At 55.0% G+C, this 21918-nt stretch overlaps 1 protein-coding gene across 3 annotated transcripts in view; it reads left to right on the top strand.

Moving 5' to 3' along the window:
* The window catches only part of PPL (periplakin), a 43454-nt gene that overhangs the window by 15986 nt on the left and 5550 nt on the right, over positions 1–21918 (top strand). For all 3 annotated transcript variants that reach the window (XM_057315091.1, XM_026520377.4, XM_026520379.4), the window contains exons 2-19: positions 4713–4812; positions 9148–9302; positions 10041–10161; positions 10755–10880; positions 10992–11033; positions 12356–12517; positions 12608–12715; positions 13719–13814; positions 15038–15160; positions 15261–15407; positions 15931–16082; positions 17083–17180; positions 17369–17526; positions 18217–18395; positions 18480–18618; positions 19383–19576; positions 20787–20937; positions 21717–21800. In XM_057315091.1, the coding sequence (XP_057171074.1) occupies positions 4713–4812; positions 9148–9302; positions 10041–10161; positions 10755–10880; positions 10992–11033; positions 12356–12517; positions 12608–12715; positions 13719–13814; positions 15038–15160; positions 15261–15407; positions 15931–16082; positions 17083–17180; positions 17369–17526; positions 18217–18395; positions 18480–18618; positions 19383–19576; positions 20787–20937; positions 21717–21800 (2335 nt within the window). The remainder of the gene's footprint in view (positions 1–4712; positions 4813–9147; positions 9303–10040; positions 10162–10754; positions 10881–10991; positions 11034–12355; positions 12518–12607; positions 12716–13718; positions 13815–15037; positions 15161–15260; positions 15408–15930; positions 16083–17082; positions 17181–17368; positions 17527–18216; positions 18396–18479; positions 18619–19382; positions 19577–20786; positions 20938–21716; positions 21801–21918) is intronic.

Below are 21918 nucleotides of genomic sequence, written 5' to 3'. Positions count from 1 at the left end.
TAGCATGTTTTTCAGACCCGCCTCCCGTCTCGGGCCAGGGTGGGGGGGCGCATCAGCTTTCCTGGCTCTGCCAGTGATTGTCGTCTCTGTAGGTGGGACAGGACTGGATGAGGGTGGTGGGGAAGGGCTGTATCTTGGTCTCCATCAGTCGGGCTGATGCCCTGTCTGGCTGCCCCCGTGGGTCTTATTAGTGAGACGAAAAGCTGGACTGGCCAGGCCAGTTCCCAGTCCTTTTGGGATCTGTCCCCACTCCCTGCAGGTTCCTGACCTGCCCAGGTTCCTTCATTCCTGGCCAGAATCCAGAACCCTGTGGGGCCTCTCATTTGGGACCCCAAACCCAAAAGGCAAAAGTACTAGGCCTGTGCCCCAGAGGCCTGGATTAGAACCCCAGCTCTCCTTGTTTCCTGGCAGTGGGACTGTGGCCAAGTTAGTGAATCAGTGCCTCAGTTTCCCCATCTGTAAAATTGGAGAACAGTGCAACTTTAGCAGTGGTAGGATTAAAGGGGATTCATCTATATGTGACTTGCTTAGCACTGGTGAGCACAGGGTCAATTCTGTGTGTAATTAGCATCTTCTAGGCAGCTGGACGTAGCATGGAGCTGGTCTAGCCTCCGTGGAAAACAGGACAGAAGGCAGGAAGAAGGCTCAAGGGGGTGGGGGAAGAAGAAACAAGCCCCTATCACTTAGAAATGGCACTTGCCAACTTTCTGGTATCAGCTTTATAGAGATATAACTCACATAGCATACCATTCACTCATTTAAAGTATACAATTAAATGGTTTTAAGTATATTTACAGCATTACCCAACTATCACCACAAACAATTTTAGAACATTTTCATCACCCCCAAAAAGACACCCCATACCCTTCAGGGTTCAGTTGCCAGTCCTGCCCCCAGCCCCAGCACTACTAATCTGCTTCTGCTTCTTTGGATTGGTCTATTCTAGATATTTAATGTAAATGGAATCCTACTATATGTGACCTGTTGTGTCTGGCTGCTTTCACTTGGTGTAATGGTTTTATGGTTCACCCACGTTATAGCAGGTGCCAGTGCTTCATTCCTTTCTTTGCTGAGTGATAGTCCATTGTACAGATACTCCACATTTTGATTATCCATTCATCGGTTGATGAACACTTGCGTTGTTCCCACTTTTTGGCTGTTGTAAATAGTGCTGTTATGAACATTTGTGTTTTGTTCAAGTTTTTGTGTGGGCCTATGTTTTCATTTCTCTTGGGTAGATACTTAGGAGTGGAATTACTGGGTCATGTGTCAACTTTATGTTTAACTTTTTGAGGAACTTCCAGACTGCTTTCCAAAGCAGCTGTACCATTTTACGGTTCCCACCCTCTATGAGTAAGGGTTCTGATTACTGCATAACCTTGTCACCAAATCGTTACAGTCTGTCTTTTTGATTATTGCCATCCTTGTCAGTGAGAAGTGGTATCCCATTGTGGTCTAGGGCACTTGGCAGTCCATGCCTAGGATGTGTTAGGAGCCCTGCAGGATTGTCACATGGGGTTGCTAATGGCATGGACTTGGGGGCCAGCCTGGGTTGGAATTCTGGCTCTAACATTTAATTACTGTGTAACTTTGGGAAAACTACTGAAACTCTCTGGTCTTCGATTTCCACTTCTGTTAAGTGGGGACAATAATAAGATGACCAACTGGGCCAACACCTACCTCATAGGATTGTAATGAAGGTTAAGAAATGAGCGGAGATCCCAGAGTCCTGGGATCGAGCCCCACATCAGGCTCCTCCCCTGGGAGCCTGCTTCTGCCTCTCCCACTCCCCCTGCTTGTGTTCCCTCTCTCGCTGGCTGTCTATCTCTGTCAAATAAATAAATCTTAAAAAAAAAAATGAGCGGAGAGCATGGCATGTGGAAAGTAAATACAAGCTCATACTATTCTGGTGATGGTAGTGGTTGCTGTATGTGTGCTTGTGATTTTCCCAGCACCCCCGTGAGTAGCTGTGAGCCCAGTATTAGATGAAGTGGCCTCTGGAGCAAGATTGCCTGAGCAGAGAGTCCATTTACAAGGTGTATGATGCTGGGCAAGCACCTTGACATCTCTGAGCCTTGGTTTCCTATAAATTCTCTGTAAAGGGGCACACAACCCTCCCCCGGGGCTTAGGGTGTGGATATTGTTGAGGCATTGCCTATGGACATGTCTGATGTCTGGTGAAGCATGTGCAGGAAGTGTCAAATTACTATGATGCCTTGGCAGGCATCCCCCGTAGACAAATGGAGAAACGAGGGGGAGGTGCTTGCCTGAGATGGTCCAAGCAGCAAATGGCCCCACTGGACTTGGAACCCATGCCTGTCTGGCCAGAAGCTCCCACGGAACCCTCCTTCATCCTCTGCCAGGAGCACCAGGTTCCTGGGACTGGCTGTTCCACCCCCATCCTTTGTCCCCTTTCTGGTGCTGGGCTTTGGCTGGAATAATGGGCCAGCCCGGGTAGGGGTCCAGAAGGTGCTTTCCTCACACTGCCCAGCCCGTGAAGGGGCTGGTTTGGGAGCTGGTCCAAGGTCCTGAGGTGGGGCTGGGTCAAGCCAAAGACCTCCACCTAATCCACACTGCACTTTGCCGGTGATGCTCGAGCAGTCATGGGTTAAATATTTGGCTTAAGACTTGATACATCTGGGCGCCTGGGTGGCTCAGTCACTTAAGCATCTCCCTTCGGCTCAGGTCATGATTCTGGAGTCCCAGGATCAAGTCTCGCGTCGGGCTCCCTGCTCAGCTGGGAGTCTGCTGCTCCCTCTGACCTTCCCTCCTCTTGTGCTCTCTCTCTCTTAAATAAATAAGTAAAATCTTAAAAAAAAACACAAACAAACAAAAAAAAAAAACAAAAACCAAAAAAGACTTGTTACAACTGAGTGCAGCAGGCCAGGCTGAGGGTCAGTGGTCTGGTGGAGGGGAGGGGCCTGGAGGTACTCATGTTCCCCAATGTGGTCTGACCAGCCAGGGGGGTGGGGGCTGTGGGCCCAGTCCATGCCCTGACAGCCCAGCCTTTACCCTTCCTTACTCAGATCCTCCACACACAGTCCCTCCTTCTGAGCCTTCCTTGCCTCTCCACTGAATACCAGCTTTCCACACTGCAGGACTGCTCAGAGCCTTTACCAGCTCATGGACTTCTCAAGGGTCCAGGTTTTCCGAGCTACTTGACTCACAAAGCCTTTATTCTGGGAGGGACTTACAGGACTGGGGTTCCTGGGACCCACTTTAGGAAAGGCTGCCTCCTTGATTGAACTGGCAGAGGGTGCAGCCTGGGTCTTGTTTCTCCCCCCAGCTCCTGCACATCCAGGCCTGGCACACAGCCGGCTCTTGGGCAGAGCTGAGACATGGATGCACAGACTCACAGGTTCTGTTTGGTGTGCCTGATTCTGCAACCCCCCGACACCCCCCCCTCTTACGAGCAGTACCTGCAGTGTTGGACCTCAAACTCTGCAGGGGATCAAGGTCCCCTGGAGAAACTGTAATAACAAGAGCAATAATAATACGGCTTCCCGGGCCCCTCTCTGGAGATCTAGAGTCAGAGGGTCTCGGTTCGTGCCTGGGAATCTAAATGTTTCGTGCCACAGTAGGTGAGCCCCAGGCCTTGATCTGAGGAATTCCACTGTGAAGAGGTGGTGGCCCCCCTCTGCCTGAGGGTCCAGAGCCCTTCCCTGGCCCACCCCAATAGACATGCCCAGGATCCACCTTTTTTGTGGCCTCTTCTCATTGAAGCCTTCTGCCCGTGAACCCCAAACTCTTCTTCATTCTTCAGAACCCAGCTACTACCACCTCCTCCAGGAAGCATTCAGTGACCAGTTCCATCCCCACCCAGCCAGCCAGGAGGCTCCTCTGGGCATCCCTGGCCCGCATGCCTGTCTCAATCTTGTGACTATCTTTGTAAATGCTGATTTCCTTCCCATCTAGGGGGTGACCTGTCAGAGGGTGAGGCTTTCTCTCTGTAGGTGCTGGGCCTGGCATATAGTAGGTACTTAATGAGTGCAGGTAGAATGAAACCTCTGGGTGCTTGGCTGCCTGGGCTCTACTGTGGACAGTATAAAAGCGTTTTCAGTGGAGATTGGGGAATTAGGTGCTAATTTTTTTTTAAAGATTGTATTTATTTACCTGAAACACAGAGACAGAACATGCGAGCACAGAAGGAGAGCATAGAGGGAGGGGCAGAGAGAGAAGCAGACTCCCCACTAAGCAGGGAGCCTGACGCGGGGCTCAATCCCAGGACCCTGAGATCGTGGCCTGAGCCGAAGGCAGACCCTTAACCAACTGAGCCACCCAGGCGCCCCTCAGGTGCTAATCTTGACCATTATTGGCTGGCTGGGTGACACTGGCCAAGTTGCATTCCCTCTCTGGTCTTTGTTTCTTCCTTTGTTGAAAGAAAGCAACAGCAGAAGCAGGGCCAGACACCCATCGGTTTAACCTTGTGAATACACGAAAACCCACTGAATTAAAGGTTTTAAAAGGGTGAATTTTATGGTATGTGAATTATATCTCAATAAAAAATATGGGAAAAAAAGAACATAGTAAAGGTGTTCTGCCAACATGGAAAAATAGAAACTCTCGCCCCGAGCTGCCTTGTTTCTGTGACTTTGGTGATGTTGCCCCAGGCCGGGGGCAGGAGACGGGTGGGCAGCCAGGCTGCCTCTGAGGCTGCTGGCGACACGGCCCGCCCTGCAGGCCCCAGCCCACCCCCTGCTTTCTACCTGCAGCATCTCTAACAAGGAGCTGTCTGAGCTGATCGAGCAGCTGCAGAAGAATGCCGACCAGGTGGAGAAGAACATTGTGGACACGGAGGCCAAGATGCAGAGCGTGAGTGCCCCCCTGTGCTGCCGGCCCTGGTCGGGACCAGGGTCTTGCCCAACCCAAACGTTCTTACTGGGAAAGGGAGGATTCTGCCTCCTGGGGAACACGTGGCCGCATCTGGAGACATTTTAGGCGTCACAACTGGGGTAGTGGGGTGGATGGGTGTCCAGTGGGTGGAGGCCAGGGATGCTGATAAACACCCTCCAGGACGTAGGATGCCCCCCGCCCCGAGTGATCCAGCCCCAAATGTCAGCAATGCTGAGATGGAGAAACCTCATTATTGCTGTTACTATCAGCCCCCACCCTGGGGGCTGTGTTCCTGCAGCTCATGGACCCCATCTGGAGGAGAACCACAGGTCTCAGGAACCAGGCCCTGCTTAGTATGCCAGCTTTGCCACTTACTGTGTGACCTTAGGCAAGTCACCTCACCTCTCTGTGCCTGTGATTCCCTCTGACAGGGTAAAAGCCATCCTCCCCGTCTCCCGGGCTGCTGTAAAGATTCAGTGAGATGATGCAGGTGTATCGTAAGGCTCGGTATTATGATCGATATCCTCATTCTTCTTGTACTTCCCCGGCCGTTCCTCAGATGCATGCGATCCTCCTTTTTCAGAGAAGGGAGAGAAAGTAACTAGGCAAATCGTGCCTCTTCTCTGTGCCTCCCTTTCCTCTTCTGCGGCACGGGCTCACGACCGCTCTGAGCCGCAGGTTCTCCTGAGGAATCTGTACCACGCGGGACACCTGTGAGCTGCCAGGCAGATCATCCCTTTGAACCCTCCTCCAGCCCAGTGCGTTTGAGCTTATACCCAGTTTGTAGCTGGAGACACTGAGGTTCAGAGAGAACGAGGTGACTCATCCATGACAGAGCTAGCCCTAGAAGCATCGTAGAGGTGGGGTTGCCAGATTTAGCAAATAAAAATACAGGATATGCAGTTAAACTTGACTTTCAGAACACAGATAATTTTTTTTCCATAGACGTTTATCCCACGTACTGTTTGGGATAGACTTATACTCCAAAGTTATCCACTTTTGATCTGAAATTTGCACTTAACAGGGTGGTCTGTATTTCATCTGCATTCCTACCCAGGAGGTGATCAAGAGGTGGGTCCAGAGGAGTGGGGGACAGAAGGTGGACAGGTCGTGAGCGACCCAGCCGTGGCTGCCCCTCCCTCTGACCACGCTGGTGTCCGCCGGCCTGGGGGCCAGTCCACAGGCAGCCCAGACCGCTGAGGGCCGGGATGGGCTGCGGATGGCACAGCTGGGAGTGAGGGATGGAGGTGTGGGAAAAAGCAGGAAAGGCGAGTGGAGCGGTCTCTGTTCCCTGCCAGGGGCCCTCCCCCGGCTCCTTTCCTGCCCTCACCTGTCCTTCTGCCGGCCTCTACCTGCCTCAGTGCCCCGCCAGCCCTGCAGCTCGGCCCTCATTCAGGCCGCAGCCTTGTTCCAGCTCCTTGCCTGAGTTTTCACTCCCCTCGTCTCATGGTGCCGTGCTCTCTTCTTTCCTAAATGAAAACAGCTTTTTGGGTGTGTCCATTTTTGTCCTAATAAAAGTAATATGGGTTTGTTACAAATCTTCCAGGACTGATAAACAAAGTAAAACAAAGCAAATTGAAATCCTGTATAATTCCACCACCAGATGGATGGATCAGCTATTAGCATTCTGGTGTATCTGTTTGGCCCTTTCCTGTGCGTGCATGCATGCGTGCATGTGTGTGTGTGAGAGAGAGTAGGGTCTCGGGCTTTCATTTTTATTTGCTTGGAGTAATGACTCACAGTACCAAGGATGTACTTGGGGGATAATTTTGAACTGTTTTTTAACTTCAGATGAACAAACCTGAAAATAGAAACCGTGCTTTGAGGACCATATGGACTAATCTTTTGCTTTCTTTTTTTCCCTTCCATCCTTTCATTTCTCAGAAAACGTCACTATTCATTTTATTACCCAAAAGTTCTCTTGAATGTTTTGTTTTCTTAAATTGAAGCGAGATTCGCATAACATAAGATTAACCACTTGGCCTGTAGGCCGTTCGCATGTTGGGCACCCACCACCTCCTTCTAGTTCCAAGAGCTTTCTATTCCCCCAAAGGGAACCCCGTACCCAACAGCAGTCCCTCCCCACGCCCCCTCTCTGAAGCCCCCGGGAACCCTAATCTGCTCTCTGTGCCTGTGAATTTACTTCGGCATGTTTCATATAAACCGAATCTTACAGTACATGACCTCCTGTGTCTATCCAAAATTTTAAACATGCAGAAAAGTTGAAAGAATTCTACAGAGAACACCCATGTCCCTCCCCCCAGACTCCACTGGCAAGAGCTGCTGGGTTTGCTCTATCCCTCATCCCCCGAGCAGCAGGCGTGTATTAGCTACATCGGTCCCTATGATTTGTTTGGACTCGTAAAAACCTTTTACTTGAGGTATAAATTCTGCAAGGTATACAGAAAGTGTCCACGTTTTAAGGGCCTTTGAATTCATAGGTACCTGCATAACCCCCCGCTCAGGTCAAGATAGAAAACATTTCCCAGGAAGCTAGCTCGTGACCTTGCCAGTCCTTATCCCCCCGAGGTAAGCGCGGCGCTGAGCGCTCTCTCCGTCGATCCATTTTGCCCGACTGTGAGCTCTTGAACGCGGCGTCTCTCAGCTAGGTGTTCTCTTTCTCATCTCGGCTGGCATGTTTAAAGAGGTCTTGTGTTCCCACACAGCGCTCGCATGAAGGAGGTAATGATTAATTTACTTCCGCCTTTTGCGAAATTAATCTTCGACACTGTAACTGCCCAAGAGAGCTGCAGACCAGCTGGAAATGACGGCGCGATAATGTTCCACCCAAGCCAAGAACCACGATGTTTTGTGTGTTTTTTCGCCCCCTGGTCAGACCCACGCGGAGGTGGGGAGGTGGCGCAGCCCCCCTGGGCCTCACCTCCAAGCCCCTTGGGGCGCTGGGCCCCGCTTGCCCCTCAGCCTCCCTGGAGTTGGCCGGGCACGGGTGGGCCAAACGTCTTTTCTTCTTCCGAGGGGAAGTCTGCTCTTTCCTCTGGACCGGGAAGCACATCACCTCGTTCACTTCTTTTTGCTTTTGTAACAGGTTTATTGAGGTGTATTTCACACATCAGAAGCGGCTCCCACTGCTGGTGCACAATGCACTGATTTTTAGTGACTTTGCCGAGTGGCACAGCCATTTCCATAAATGGGTTTCTGAACATTTTCATCCCCTAGTAAGAACCCTTGTGCTCGTTTACTGTGTCCAATTCCACCCGAGCCACTGGCCACCACACATCCACTTCCTGTCTCTCGGATTAGGATGTGGTGGGACCCTATGCGTCGTGGCCTCTGGCTTCTCTCACTTCGCGGTTTTCAAGGCTCATCCCTCCCAGTGTGTCAGCGGCTCCAGTCTTCTCACAGCTGAGAAATTCCTGGGGTCACTTGGGCACCTCTTCCTTATTCCCATGGCAGCGATGGGGACGCTGAGACCCAGCGGGGGAGGGCACTGGCTCCTCGAGTTCCCCGTGTTACTTCCACGGTCTGTCTTCAGCCCAGTCACGGGCCTGTCCTCACCTCCCCCACTGGCCTGGAGTCTCCAGGGCCCCACATGGTGTGTGGCTGGGCTTTAGGAATGTTGACCGAGTGAGCTAACAGGCTGTGTTTAGACACCTGCTGTCCTGACTGCCAGTTCATTGTTCTTCCCTAAACAAGCAGGGACCCTGGGCTCATCACCCACACCGACCATGCCTCCCAAATATCCACCCACTCTGTTGACGCTCACCGTTTCTGCAGATGCCACCCCAGATCAGCCACCGTCAGCTCCCACCAGCCCTGTCACAACTGCTGACTGTCCTCGCGGCCGTGCCCTTGCCCTGTAGAGCCCTGAGGCATTGCCTCTAAGGACAGATGGGGCCTTGTTGCCTTGCACCTCTTCCACTTCCTCCCCCAGCCTGCCTTCCTGCCTCAGGGCCTTTGCACAGGCTGTTTCCTCTGCCTAGAACACTCTTTCCTTTCATCCTTAGTGCTTAGCTTGTGTCACCGCCTCCAGAGGGGCTCCCTGACCACCAGATCTAAAGCAGGTCCCTGTTCCACTTCTGGCGTGTTGCCTTGGTAAACACGACTTGTGTGAACTTGTAAGCACCTTTGTGAGGTTTATCTGTTTATCTGACTGGACTGGCCGGAGTCATGCCTCTTCATTGGAAGCTGTGTCCCCGAGCCCCCACACGTAGGTACTTGGGCTGTTTGTGGAGAGGCAGAGGAGAGGCTCGGTGGGACTGGGAGCCCCTTGCTGGCGCTCTCCCTCCCCTCCCACCCCTGCAGTGCCTGTTGAGTGCCCATCCCCCACCCCCCTTTCTTTCTTGACTCTCACAGGACCTGGCCCGGCTGCAGGAGGGCCAACAGCCTGAGCACCGGGACGTGACCCTGCAGAAGGTGTCGGACTCGGAGAAGCTGCTGTATGTGCTAGAGGCGGACGCAGCCATTGCCAAGCACATGAAGCATCCCCAAGGAGACATGATTGCTGAGGAGTAGGTCCCCTCTGCTCCAGGTTCCTGGGACAGGGCAGGAGGGCTGTAGACCGCTCAGCGTTCCAGAGCCCAACTCACGGTTTATTGAGGGCTAACTAGATGCTACGCACACGCCACATGCTCTGTTATCCTTATGACGACCCATTTTATAGTCAGGGAAACTGAGGCTCAGCACTGACATCCCCTGTGCTGGTCATAGTGTGACCACAGGTCCCTGATCGTCGAGCTGTCTGACCTCCAAGCTCTAGGGCACGCTCTCCCACTCCCTGATTCCCAGCCAGCTTCCTGTGCTCATGGTTCTCCCCTCAGCTCAGATGTGGATAAACTGGCACCCAAAATGCCTCCCACTTAGTTCTGCACTCCCCATCCTGGCAGGGGCAAGGGTCTCGGGGTGCGCCATGTCTCCTTGCACTGTTTCTATCATGGCCCACGCCACCCCTGTGGTTCCTGCTTGATGGTGGGCTCCAGAGGGCAGTGGACCTGCCCTTTTCTTCCAGAACCTTCTACAGCTCTGGGCACACAGTAGGCCCTGGGAAAACATTCATAGGTGAAGGAAGGATGAGGGGGGATGGTAGTGATTGTCTGGAACCGAAGGCCTGGTCACCCTGTCCTTCCAGGCCCCTGAGCAGAAAGCCCCAGGCCAGTGTCTGGGGTGGGAGGCCCCTCCTGGGGGAGGGGCGTGGGCAGTGGGCCTGCCAACTGGCGCCGCTAATCAGGACGGGCACTCTCCCTGCTCAGCATCCGTCAGCTGAAGGAGCGCGTGACCAGCCTCCGTGGGAAACACAAGCAGATCTACAACCTGGTGGTGAAGGAGGTAGACCCGCAGGTCAACTGGGCAGCGCTGGTGGATGAAAAGCTGGTACGGCCCCGGCTTCCGCCGTGTGCAGGGAGGACCCCGCCATTGCATGGGTACCACAGTCCTGCCTCGTGGAGGGAGGGTCATGTTCCTGATGCTTCCCGATGGCTGCGTCAGTGAGGCCAGCAAGGCTCAGAGAGGTGTAGCACCTAGCCCAGTGTCACCCAGCAGATGTGGTGGAGACTGGGACCCTCCTGGGATTGCTCTCCAGCCCTGGTTGGTGGGGTCCCGGCAAGCTAGGAGGAGCGGCCAGGTGTCCTTCCTGTGCCCTCACCAGCCTGTCTCCCCCATGGAGAAGGGCAGCTGCTGGAGCCAGCTGTCCTCTCTTAGTGGTGTGACCTGGGCAAGCGACTCCCCTGACCTGGCCTCTGTTTCCCCATCTGTGAAATGGAAATGACAACTGTGGGGGCCTCTGAGGTTACAGTGGGATTCAGTGAGATGACACGTGTAGGTGCGGTGGTAAAGGTGACTGTCACGCCCCATGTCTCTCCCCGCGACCCTTGGCTCCCTCCTTGGTTCTTGGGGTGGGTGGGCTGCGAGTCCCAGGCCCTCGCCCGCTCTCTGTGGGTCATCTCTCTGCCCGCCCTCCCTCCCAGGACAAACTGAGCAGCCAGAGCTTCGGGACGGACCTGCCGCTGGTGGACCACCAGGTGGAGCAGCACAATATCTTCCACAAGGAGGTCAAGGCCATTGGGCCCCACCTGGCCAAGGATGGGGGCAAGGTGTGCATGGTGGTGGAGCGGGCCTGGCCCCGGGGGAAGGGGGGCTTACGCCTGCAGCCTGCAGCCCCGCCTTGACCCCCCCCCCCCCCGTGCCCCTGGCTCTGTCTGCAGGAGCAGAACAGCGAACTCCAGGCCAAGTACCAGAAACTGCTGGTGAGAAGCACCCCTCCCCCCCCTACCGGGGAAGGGGACGGGAGGGGATGGGGAGCCAGGGATGTGGGCACAGAAAGTGTGTGCAGTGAACATTTCAAATGGAATGAAAGGGGTTGAGGGGGAAGGAGATCGTACCCCGAGCCCCCCTTGAGAGGCGTCCCAGTGTGCTCTGTGCTTGTGGAAAACCCTAATAGGTCCCCTGGATACAGCCCGTCCTACAGTCTGCTTCTTACTTCTTCGCTAAGCACCTTCTGTGTGCCAGGTACGATGCCATGTGCTTTATAAGCAAGTTTTCTTTCCCTTTTCAAAACCTTTAAGGAATGAGTTCCTTTTAAAAGGGCGTCGTACTGCCTAAATGCTTCCTTGCTGCAGCTGGTTCAGACGCCTCAGATGAGAGGACGCACAGGCTTGGAGCCAGATGCCTCCATCCCTCGGTGGTGGGGAGACCCTGAGCGAGCTCCTTAGCCCCTGAGACCCTCAGTTTCCTGATCTGTACAGGGGAGCTGCTTTGAGTCCTTGTCTCCTAGGATCGCTGACGCGGGAGAAGTGCCCGGCAGAGTCCGGGCACGCCGCGGGCCCCGCCTATCTGTTAGCTACTGTTTCTGTTCGTAGAGCAAAGGCGAGTGTCCCTGCTCCCTTCCGCTCCTCCCTGCCTGGCACCCGGTGCCTCTCACATGTACCATGCTCCTAGCCTCTGTACGGGGATCATGATAAAGACAAAAATGGAAGTTGTAGCTGCTCACATTGATTGAGCACCAACTGTTTGACGGTCTTTTTTTAAAAATTTTTTCTAAGATTTAATTTATTTATTTGACACAGAGAGAGAGAGAGCACAGGCAGGGGAAGTAGCAGGGGGAGAAGGAGAGGCAGGCTCTCCGCGGAGCAGGGAGCCCGATGCGGGGCTTGATCCCGGGACCCCGGCATCACGACCTGAGCTGAAGGCAGACGCTTCATTGACTGAGCCCCCCAGGCGCCCCGTTTGACAGTCTTGGTATCCTATGAGTTCAGTGCTGTTGTCATCCCCGTTTTGCTCATGAGGAAACTCAGGGCTCCACAAGAAAGTCCGTCCCATGCGGGTTTTGTCTGTTGGGCTCACTGCTCTGTGCCCAGAGCCTGGAGTGGAGCCCAGCACTTAGTTCCTGCGCCATGGACGGTTGCTGAATGAATGAATGCACTTTGGAGGGTCAGGTGGCTTGTCCAAGGGGGTCCAGCCAGGAAGTGTGGAGCTGGGCTGGTCCGCACACGGGCTAGAGCTGGGCCCGAGGGGAGGGATGGAGGGAGGCTTTAGCCCTGTCCTTGCGCCCCTGCCTCCCCCCCCCAAGGCGGCATCGCAGGTGCGGCAGCAGCACCTGAGCACACTGCAGGATTACATGCAGCGCTGCACCAACGAGCTGTACTGGCTGGACCAGCAGGCCAAGGGCCGCATGCAGTACGACTGGAGTGATCGCAACCTCGACTACCCCAGCCGCCGGCGCCAGTACGAGGTGGGCCTGGGGCAGCGGGGCCAGTGGGGCCGGCAGGGAGCACAGGGCTGCCAGCTGGGCGCTGAGCCCCCTCCACTGCCTCCTCTGCAGAATTTCATCAACCGGAACCTGGAAGCCAAAGAGGAGAGAATTAACAAGCTGCACAGCGAGGGTGACCAGCTGCTAGCCGCCGAGCACCCTGGGAGGAACTCCATTGAGGTGGGTGTGCCTGGGGGCGGGTGCCTCCACCAGGGTGGCTTCAGGGTGGCCTCTGCTGTGGGCCGCTGAGACTCAGGCAGCCCCCAAGGTGGGGGTCCTGCGTCCTGTGTCTGTCTGTCTGTGTCTCCATTTTGCTGTCTTTCTCTCCTCTCTGACGCTATCTCCTCTTATCTCATCCTTTGCCATGTCCTGCCCTCGGCCCCTGGACTTCTGAAGCCCATACGGTACCTGTAATAGTTTCCTAGAGCTGCTGTAACCAATGGCCACAAACTTGGTGGCTTTAAACAGCACAAACTTACTCTCTCACAGTCCGAAGGCCAGAAGTTTGAAATCCAGGCTTGTTGGCAGGCTTGTTCCCTCTGAAAGTTCTAGGACAGAATCCTTCCTTGCCTCTCTCCTTGCGTCTAGTGGTTGCCAGCAGTCCGTGGTTTTCCTTGGCCTGGGGCTGCGTCGCTCGTATCTCTGCCTCCATCTTCACATAACCTTCTCCCCTGTGTGTCTCTCTGTATGTCATCTCCTTTTCTTATAGGGACATCAGTCATTGGACCTTAGGGCCCACTCTAAATCTAGGATGATTTCATCTTGACATCCTTAATTATATCTGCAAAGATCCTATTACCAAATAAAGTCACATTCTGATTTCTGGGTGGGCATGAATTTGGGGAGGGGAGGGATACCATTCAACCCTCTATAGTGCCTTTGTGTGGATTTTTAAAAGCACCACTTTGGGGAGAGACAGCCCCTGCTTGTCCCTTGTGCAGTGCACAGCCCAAGTACCCGTACATAGTAATCCTGCTTTGCTCCTCAACATGTTCCTTTTCTCCTCCCATGCCCAGAAAGAAGGTGGCTGCCTCTGTGGGAGCCACATTCAGAGAGATGCCAGGTCCTCCTTCTCCCACCATTCTCTGGTCCAGAATCCTGTCATTCCTCCCTGGGCATCCCAGACACCTGCCAAGCAGTGACCTGCTTACCAACCCCCCCCCCCCCCCGCTTCTCTCGGCAGGCGCACATGGAGGCTGTGCATGCAGATTGGAAGGAGTACCTGAACCTGCTCATCTGTGAGGAGAGTCACCTGAAGTACATGGAAGACTACCACCAGGTACGCATCAGCCCCAGTGCATCACTGGTGGAAGCACTCAGGGCTTCCTCCAGGAGCCTCACAGGGCTGCCTTCCCAGCCTCCCAGTGCCCATGCTTTTGATGGCCTACATGGGGGTGCCCCCGAGCTTGCCAGGCCCTTGTCTGTCTTCCCTGGAGGCCAGGGCTGGAGAACCTGATTTCATGGGTCAGTGTGGGGCCCAGGAAGGAGTGTGGGGTTTTCATTTTGGTAAAACATATAGAATAGGAAATTGGCCATTTTTAGCCATTTTTAAGTGCATGATGCAGTGTCATTCATTACATTCATGGTGTTGTGCAGCCTTCACCTTGGGGAAGTTTTCTGAACTTCTCTATCACCCCAAACAAGAACTCTGCACCCAAGAAACAGTCACTCCCTTCCCTCTCCCTCCCTCCCCCAGCCCCTGGTAACCCCTAACCTATCTTTCTGTCTCTGTAAATTTTCCTACTCTACATTTGTGAAGGTGCACTCACAGGTTAACGTGGCCTTTGGTGTCTGGCTTCTTCTCTTGATCCTGACGTTTTTGAGGTTCATCGATGTCAGGGCATGAATCAGAACTCCCTTCCCTTTTATGGCCGAATCCTAGTCCATTGTATGGACAGAGCACACTGTGTTTACCCATTCTTTGCTGGTGGACACCAGCTGGTTTCCACAGGAATGTGTATTTTTAACAAGGGCTGGTCACCTGATTCTTAGGACTGGGGACTCTGGAACTCAGGTGACACCCACGTAACTTCTGGTTCAGTGTCTGGACCCCACTGGGCTATGAGGTCCACAGGGACCAGAGTCCTGTTCACTGTTACAGCCCAGGGGACAGCTGAGTGATTTCAGAGTATGATGGACTAAAGAAGGGGCAAGAGAACTTTCTAGAACAAAGTGGGGAGGCTTGTGTTCCGTGTATCAAGACTTTGAAAAGTGTAGCGTGAAGTCAGGGTGCCCCTAGCTCAAAAAGAGGAATGGAATAGAAAAGAACCTAAAGCTTTAACAGTACATATGAACACTTACCGTGTCCTAAAGGTGGCGTCGTGTGGACTGGTGGGAAGGCACCCAGCCCAAGAGGCCCCCAGAAGCCAGCCGGGGAGGGTAGATTCAGGGCAAGTGGGGGTGCCCAGCCCGGCCTGGGGGTGGGCTTGAGGCCCCAGCCAGGATTAGCCCTAGGTGTCCTGGTGGGGTCCTGTCGTAGCAGGGCCATCTGGTCTCCCCTAGTTCCACAGAGACGTGCGGGATGCTCAGGAGCTGTTGCGCAAGGTGGACTCGGACCTGGACCACAAGTACAGTCCTGACTTCAAGGACCAGTACCAGCTTGAGCTGCTGCTGCGGGAGCTGGACGTGAGTGATGGGCCAGGCAAGGGCCTCTCTGTGCCCCTCCCTGCAGCTCCCTCCTGGGGAGGGCGGTGGTCTCACCTGGCCCTCCCCCTACTACCTTCAGGACCAGGAGAAGGCTCTGGACAAGTATGAGCATGTGGTGCGGGGCTTGCAGAAGCGAGGGCAGCAGGTTGTGCCCCTCAAGTACCGCCGGGAGACGCCGCTCAAGCCCATCCCTGTGGAGGCACTCTGTGACTTTGAGGGTGACCAGGTGAGCGGCTGCCCAGGTGCCCCAGATCTGCCCCTTTCAGATCACTGAAGAGTCTCAGGAGTGACAAGGCTGGATGCAGGGCCTCACACAATGTTTTTAGGGAACCTCTGTCCATCTCTGCAGTTGGGGTCACTCTCCCAGTGACCCCCCTCCGCCCGTGTCCTACCAGCCACCCTGACCTTCTGTTCTGCCAGCTGAGTCCTGTGTCCTGATGAAACCAGTCCCGGTGGCTCCAGATGCTATTCTCATTGGCCAGGCCTGAGTCACATGCCCACCCTGAGCAGTCAGGGACTGGTTGGGGGGGAGCAGTCCCCCAAAGGGAAATCCAGGTGGGTGTTGAGACATCAGATCCAACAAGTCCCCTTGCAGCTGGACCCTTCCTACTCTCTATAGTGAAATGTCTTGGGGAGGGTCAGAGAGACGGGCTAAGGCTTGGGGGGCGTAGGGGAAGATGGCAACTGGGGTCCTGGTCACTGGCCAGGGCAGGTCCCTCCATGCCTTCTGACCAGCCTGCCCCTGCCAGGGTCTGATCTCACGGGGCTACAGCTACACCCTGCAGAGCAACAATGGGGAGAGCTGGGACCTCACGGACAGCGCAGGGAACAAGCTGACTGCCCCCGCCATCTGCTTCGTGATCCCCCCAACTGATCCCGAGGCCCTGGCTCTGGCGGACAGGTACTGGATGAAGGATGGAGCCAGCAAGGACTGGCCCCACCCACTGAGCCCCTCAGGTCCCATTCACAGCCCTCGGCATCCTGACCCAGCCTCAGGAGGCAAATGACATCCCACACCTGCACCCCCTTGGGGGCTAAAGTGGGACAGGAGCAGACCTCTTTGGCCAGGTTGACTTGCCAAATGTGCCAGACTGTAGGCACAGTCAGTAGTTTCTCTGCAAGTGCCTCTGGGTCTTTGCATATGCTGTTCCCTCTACCTGGACACCTTCCTCTGGGCCTTTGCATATGCTGTTCCCTCTACCTGGACACCTTCCTCTGGGCCTTTGCATATGCTGTTCCCTCTACCTGGACACCTTCCTCTGGGCCTTTGCATATGCTGTTCCCTCTGGACACCTACTCAAGGCCCGGTTGGCTCAGGCCTCTTGAATTAAGATAGCTCCATGGTCACCTCTTCTGTGACGCCTCCTCTGACCACACACCCTTCACTGTGGCTCGAGCACCTTCTCCCACTGCAAATACTGCCCTTTATTAGAAAACTGTGTCAGTCTCATGGAGGGGAGGTGCTCCTTGAGATTTACTGTCTGCAGGACCTTGTTCACTACCTGGTACAAAGTAAGTACCCAGCAGCTCCTTTGTTCAATGAGTGATTCCAGGAATGCCTTCATATATTCATTCAGCAAGTATTTATTGAGCACCTACTGTGTACTGCTACCTCAGAAGTAACATCTTGGTGGGGAAGACAAAGGAACAAACGAGACAATTTTAGGTAGTAAAATTTGGAATGGAGAGGAGAGGAGGAAGGATCTACCCGAACCCAGGAGTAAAGAAAGAACAGCATTATAGCAAACTTACCACGTGTGCCAGGTTTTAACTTTTCAAAGCATTTTGATGAGCCTTGTGGCTCCTCTGAGCCATTTGCCGAGCCAGTGTGGGGCCCGTGTGTGTAGGGTGGAGGGGGCGGTGGGCTGCCCCAGGCCCCCAGCCCATTTGTGCACTCCCAGCTTGGCCGGCCAGTACCGGAGTGTGCGGCAGAAGGCAGCCAGGAGCAGAGGCGCGCTCCAGCAGCGGCATGAGGTGCTGAAGGCAGAGACTCCTGGAGGTGGGTGCCGGGGCCACTGTCCTGGGCTCTGGGTGGACAGGGAGGAGGGAATGGCAGGAGACAGGCAGGGCAGGGGTGGGGGAGGCTGGGCCAGCCCCAAAAGTCCCAGCTGGCCTCCTAGGCCCTCTCCCTGTGGTCCCCGCTCCAGCTCCCCACTGCCACCTGACTCTGTGATTTCCTTCTGGCAGATGCCTCCGACCTTCAGGGGCGACATCTGCTGGCTGGCTTGGACAAGGTGGCCAGAGATCTGGACCGGCAGGAGAAGGCTATCACGGGAATCCTACGGCCACCGCTGGAGCAGGGCCGGGCTGTGCAGGACAGCGCTGAACGGGCCAAGGACCTTAAGGTACCACCAGGCTGGTCTCATCCTCCTGGGGCCCTTGGTGCTTGACAAGGACCACCTGCCCCATGTAACCAGAAGTCCTGAGTGATGGCAGTGAGGGGGGCTGTTCTAGGCTGTGACCAAGGAGGTGCCTGAGCCCTGGTGCCCCCGACACGGCCCCAGGAGAAAGGGCAAGTGAGCCTCACGCTGCCTCCACATGGCTTGTCGCCTGCGGGCTTGTGCAGTACGGATGACACCAGTAACTGGCCAAGTGGAGGCTACAGCGCATGGCGGCCGCTGCTTGCTGGCTGCTGGACTGCAGACCCGCTCTTCAAGCCCAGCCTCCATGTGTTCAGAAACATTCAGAGGAGGACAGGCACAGGGGTGGGTTGTGGCCAGGCCCCATCGCATCCCTTCCTAAGCTGCTTGGAGTGAATGGGGAGAGGAAAAGTACCCACCTCATGGGGTGGCCCCCAAAGACGGATGAAATCATCCACATGATGTGCACGGAAAATTGCTTGATAATTACCTGTTAATTTCCATCACTCTTGTGAGTCACAGCCCACCGTACCAGAATTCCAGGGGGCGCTCACTATGGGGTGGCTTCCCAGGGAGGGCCCAGGCTTCCCCAGCAGCTTCCTCTGTTCTGTGAAGCCCCTGGAGGGGAGGAGGCTGCCGGACTGTGGCCAACTCCAGGGGCTTTGGTCCCCACAGAACATCACCAACGAGCTGCTGCGGATCGAGCCCGAGAAGGCGCGCAGCACGGCTGAGTGCAAGGAATTCGTGCAGGCCCTCCCAGGCAGCGGCACCACACCTTTGCTGAAGACCCGGGTGGAGGACACCAACCGCAAATATGAGCGCCTGGTGCAGCTTTTGGACTTGGCCCAGGAGAAGTGGGTGGCAGGCGGGCAGTGGGGAGGTCGGGTGGGATCATGGGGCCAGGCGGGCACCCTTAATTCCTGACCCGTTGTCCTCAGAGTGGACGTGGCCAACCGCCTGGAGAAGAGCCTGCAGCAGGGCTGGGAGGCGTTGGCCACCTACGAGAAGCAGCTGACCCAGGAGGACACAGTACCTGAGAGTGGCCGTGCCCTAGACAGCAAGAGGCAGGAGCTGGTGGTAAGTCTGGGGACCCAAGGCCTCAAGAGCCTTTCTCCCCATGTGCTCCCTACCCACTGCCTCTGAATAGATGGGGATTGAGGCCCCGAGTACCAGGGCAGCGAGTCTCCAGGCTCTGAAAGGCCGCAGTGTGCCCAATCGGAAGCTGCAAATGGAGGGCCGCGCACGAATCCCAGCTGCTCGGGGGTGGGGGGTGGGGGGCTTGTGGAAATCAGGTGCCTGATTTTAAAGTGAAGTAGCCACATTAACCCCCCAGACTTCCACTGTCTCCGGACGAGCAGATCTGGCCCCCTGGGCTGGCACGCTCATGGAGCAGGTCAGCGGCGGCTGCCTCCAGCCCCAGCATCTGCTTTCTCTGTCGCGTGGCCCCTGGGCTGCTTCGTGTGTCTGCCTGCCTGACTGCTGTGGGCATTCAAGTGTGTGAGCCCTCGGGAGGCCCCTTACTCACACACCGGTCCTCACGTGGAGATCCTCACCTCAGAGCTGAGGCCCTGCGGCTGGAGAGCATCCGGTCATTCTGGTCCTGGGCGCGATGTCACCAGGCACACGCCACCGACTGCAGGGTTTTAGATGTCAGGTTTTCCGGGTTGTGTTCATTGTGACGAAACAGAACAATGCAGAAACGACCACCAGGTTTAAGGAGAAATGCAGAGGCAAAGCCGTAGTCCCTTCCCACGCAGGAGGCTCTGGCAGCTGGCGCAGCGCTGCCTTCATCCCTGGGAGCTCTGGCCACAGCGCCACTGTCTGCCTCTCCGCCCCTGCAGGCCCTGGCCTCCGAGCTGCAGGCCCAAAAGTCCCTCCTCGGTGAGGTGGAGCAGAACCTGGAGGCGGCCAAGCAGTGCTCCAGCTTCCTGGCCAGCCGCTTCCAGGAGCACTGCCCCGACCTGGAGCGCCAGGAGGCCGAGGTGCACAAGCTGCGCCAGCGTTCCGACAACCTCCGCCAGCAGGTTGAGCTCAGGTGAGGAGCCGTGGGCGGGCAGCAGCCGCCACTTCGCTGGTCTGCGCTCAGGCCGCCAAAGGCTGCTTGTTTTCTAAAGTCTCTTGTTTAAAAAAGCAATAAGACATCTACAAACTGAAAAACTCAAGGTGATTATAATGACCAGCCCATCCCCCAAGGCAAGCATGGCTACCCGTTCGTGTCCCCTTCCAAAAATATTGAGGATCCGGGGCAGGTATGTAACAGGGACCGTGTCTTGCTTTTTCCTGCCCTACGCTTTGTCGGGTCAGGCGCCAGTAGGTATGACCTCCTCCTCTACTCTTTTCCGGAGGAGCTCATACAGATCCTGCTTCCTTAAATGCTTATAGAATTCACCAGGGAGGAGCCACGCACGCCTGCAAGTCATTTGTTTTTGGTGTGTGAGATTTTAACAACAAATTCAACCTCTTCACAGGTACCAGGCTATTCTGGGTTATCTGATTCCTGGAGCAGGTCCAGGAGCTTGTGTCTTTCAAGGAATTTGTCCATCTCCTCCAGTGGGTGAATTGACTGATGCAAAATTGTTCCTAATACCCTCTTGTTCTTTCACTGTTTCCAGGACCTGAGGGGATGTCCCCTCCCTCGTTCCTGATGTTCTGCCTTTTCTCATTTTATTTACATATTCTTTTTCCTTCCTGACCATTGTGAGGTTCATCAATTCACCGACCATTTCAAGGAACTGGCTTTGGTTTCAGTCCTCTTCTCTCCTGTTTTGTCTCCTCTTTCACTGGCATCTGTTCTTTACCATTTCCTGCTGCTATTAGTTCTTTCCCCATCGTTGACAGCTTCCTCCTTTTCCAATAAAGGCACTGAAAACGGCAAATTTCCCTCTAAGCGCCGCTTTTGCTGTGTCCCACAAATGTGAATGTTTTTATTTTCAGTGAGTTCAGGTTTCCTAGCATCTCCTGTGATTTCTCCTTGGACTTGGGGGTTACTGAGGTCCTATAATAACTGCGGGCGTCCCTGCCGGTCAGTACACGTGGACCTACCTGTCCTTGACAGAGGCTGCAGTGTATTCCAACTTAACATTCCATAATTTCATTAACCACCCTCTTTTTGGGGACTGGTTAGGTTATCTTGTTAGATTATATTTGATCCTGCTTTTAAACAATGAGTGGAGAGGACTTCTTTGAAAAAGTATAGGAGGCATCTGCTGACTGTGGCAGAGGCCTGATGGGCTTTGTCTCCCTAGGGCCCAGAGCCTGCAGATCGCCAGGGCCGCATATGACGACTACCGCAGTGGCTACGACCACGTGCTCCAGTTCTTGTCCCAAATCGCCAGCTACGAGCCGCAGGAGACAGACAGCCTCAGCCAGATGGAAACCAAGCTGAAGAATCAGAAGGTAGGGTGGCTGCCTCCGTGTTCACAGGCCTACAGTGGCATGGGGGGTCGTGGAAGGGAGCCAGGCAGTGGCTGCCACCTGCCCCGGTGGGAGGGAGGGCAAAGGCCTGGCAGAGCTGTGTCCTCAAGGGACCCCAGCCCTGCCTAGCCCCGGCACCTAACTCTGAGGATGAGAGTGGTCTCGCTCCCTCCTTGGTGCCCAGCCCGGGGCCTGGCCCAGCATGGACTACCAGAGCAGGCTGGCTGAATGAGCAAATGGTTGCAGCCACACAGGGGAGCGCTCGTGGTGAAAGGTCCCGTGTCCAGAGTTCAGAGGCCCGGTTCCTTGGAAAGCAGCAGTGTCTTGGAGTGAGGGACAAGAGACACAGGACCCCAACAGCCTAGATGTAAAGCCACGTTCTATCCCTACTAGCCGTGTCCCCATGGGCAGCAAGTCACTGAACCTCCCTCTGCCTCGGAGTCCTGAACGGGAGACAATGACGGTGCTTCCCTCACAGGGCGGCTGGAAGATTAAATGAGATAATCTAAGTAAGATAGGAGACCAATGCCTGACATTTTGAAGCACTCAGTAAACACTGGTTTCTGGGCAAAGACATTATCCTCCCGGCCCTTCTTCACAGGGCCGGAGAGCTGCCTTCCGGGACAAACAGTTACACAAGGAAGCCATTCATTACATTACACTTTGTGCTACAGAAGAATAATTTCAGATTCTAAGGAATCCAGCTGCTCTATCAAGTTTTTTTTTTTAATTTGATTTTTAAAGTCTCTGTTGTTTTACAGAACCTGCTAGATGAGATAGCAAGAAGGGAACAGGAAGTCCACGAAGTCTGCACCCACTCCCAGCAGTACCAGCAAGCTGTCAAGGTGAGCCGTGAAGCTCCTGCCCCAAGAGAGACTCGGCAGGGCCTTTTCCCGCCCGGTGAGCCGGACAGAGGAACACCGGGCCAGGCACGGCAGGCATCCTGTGAGCCGGCACAACCCT

This window comes from Ursus arctos, unplaced genomic scaffold (assembly GCF_023065955.2).
Source record: "Ursus arctos isolate Adak ecotype North America unplaced genomic scaffold, UrsArc2.0 scaffold_2, whole genome shotgun sequence".
In the NCBI taxonomy this organism is placed as follows: Eukaryota; Metazoa; Chordata; class Mammalia; order Carnivora; family Ursidae; genus Ursus; species Ursus arctos.
This window is presented reverse-complemented; position numbering and strand designations above follow the sequence as displayed.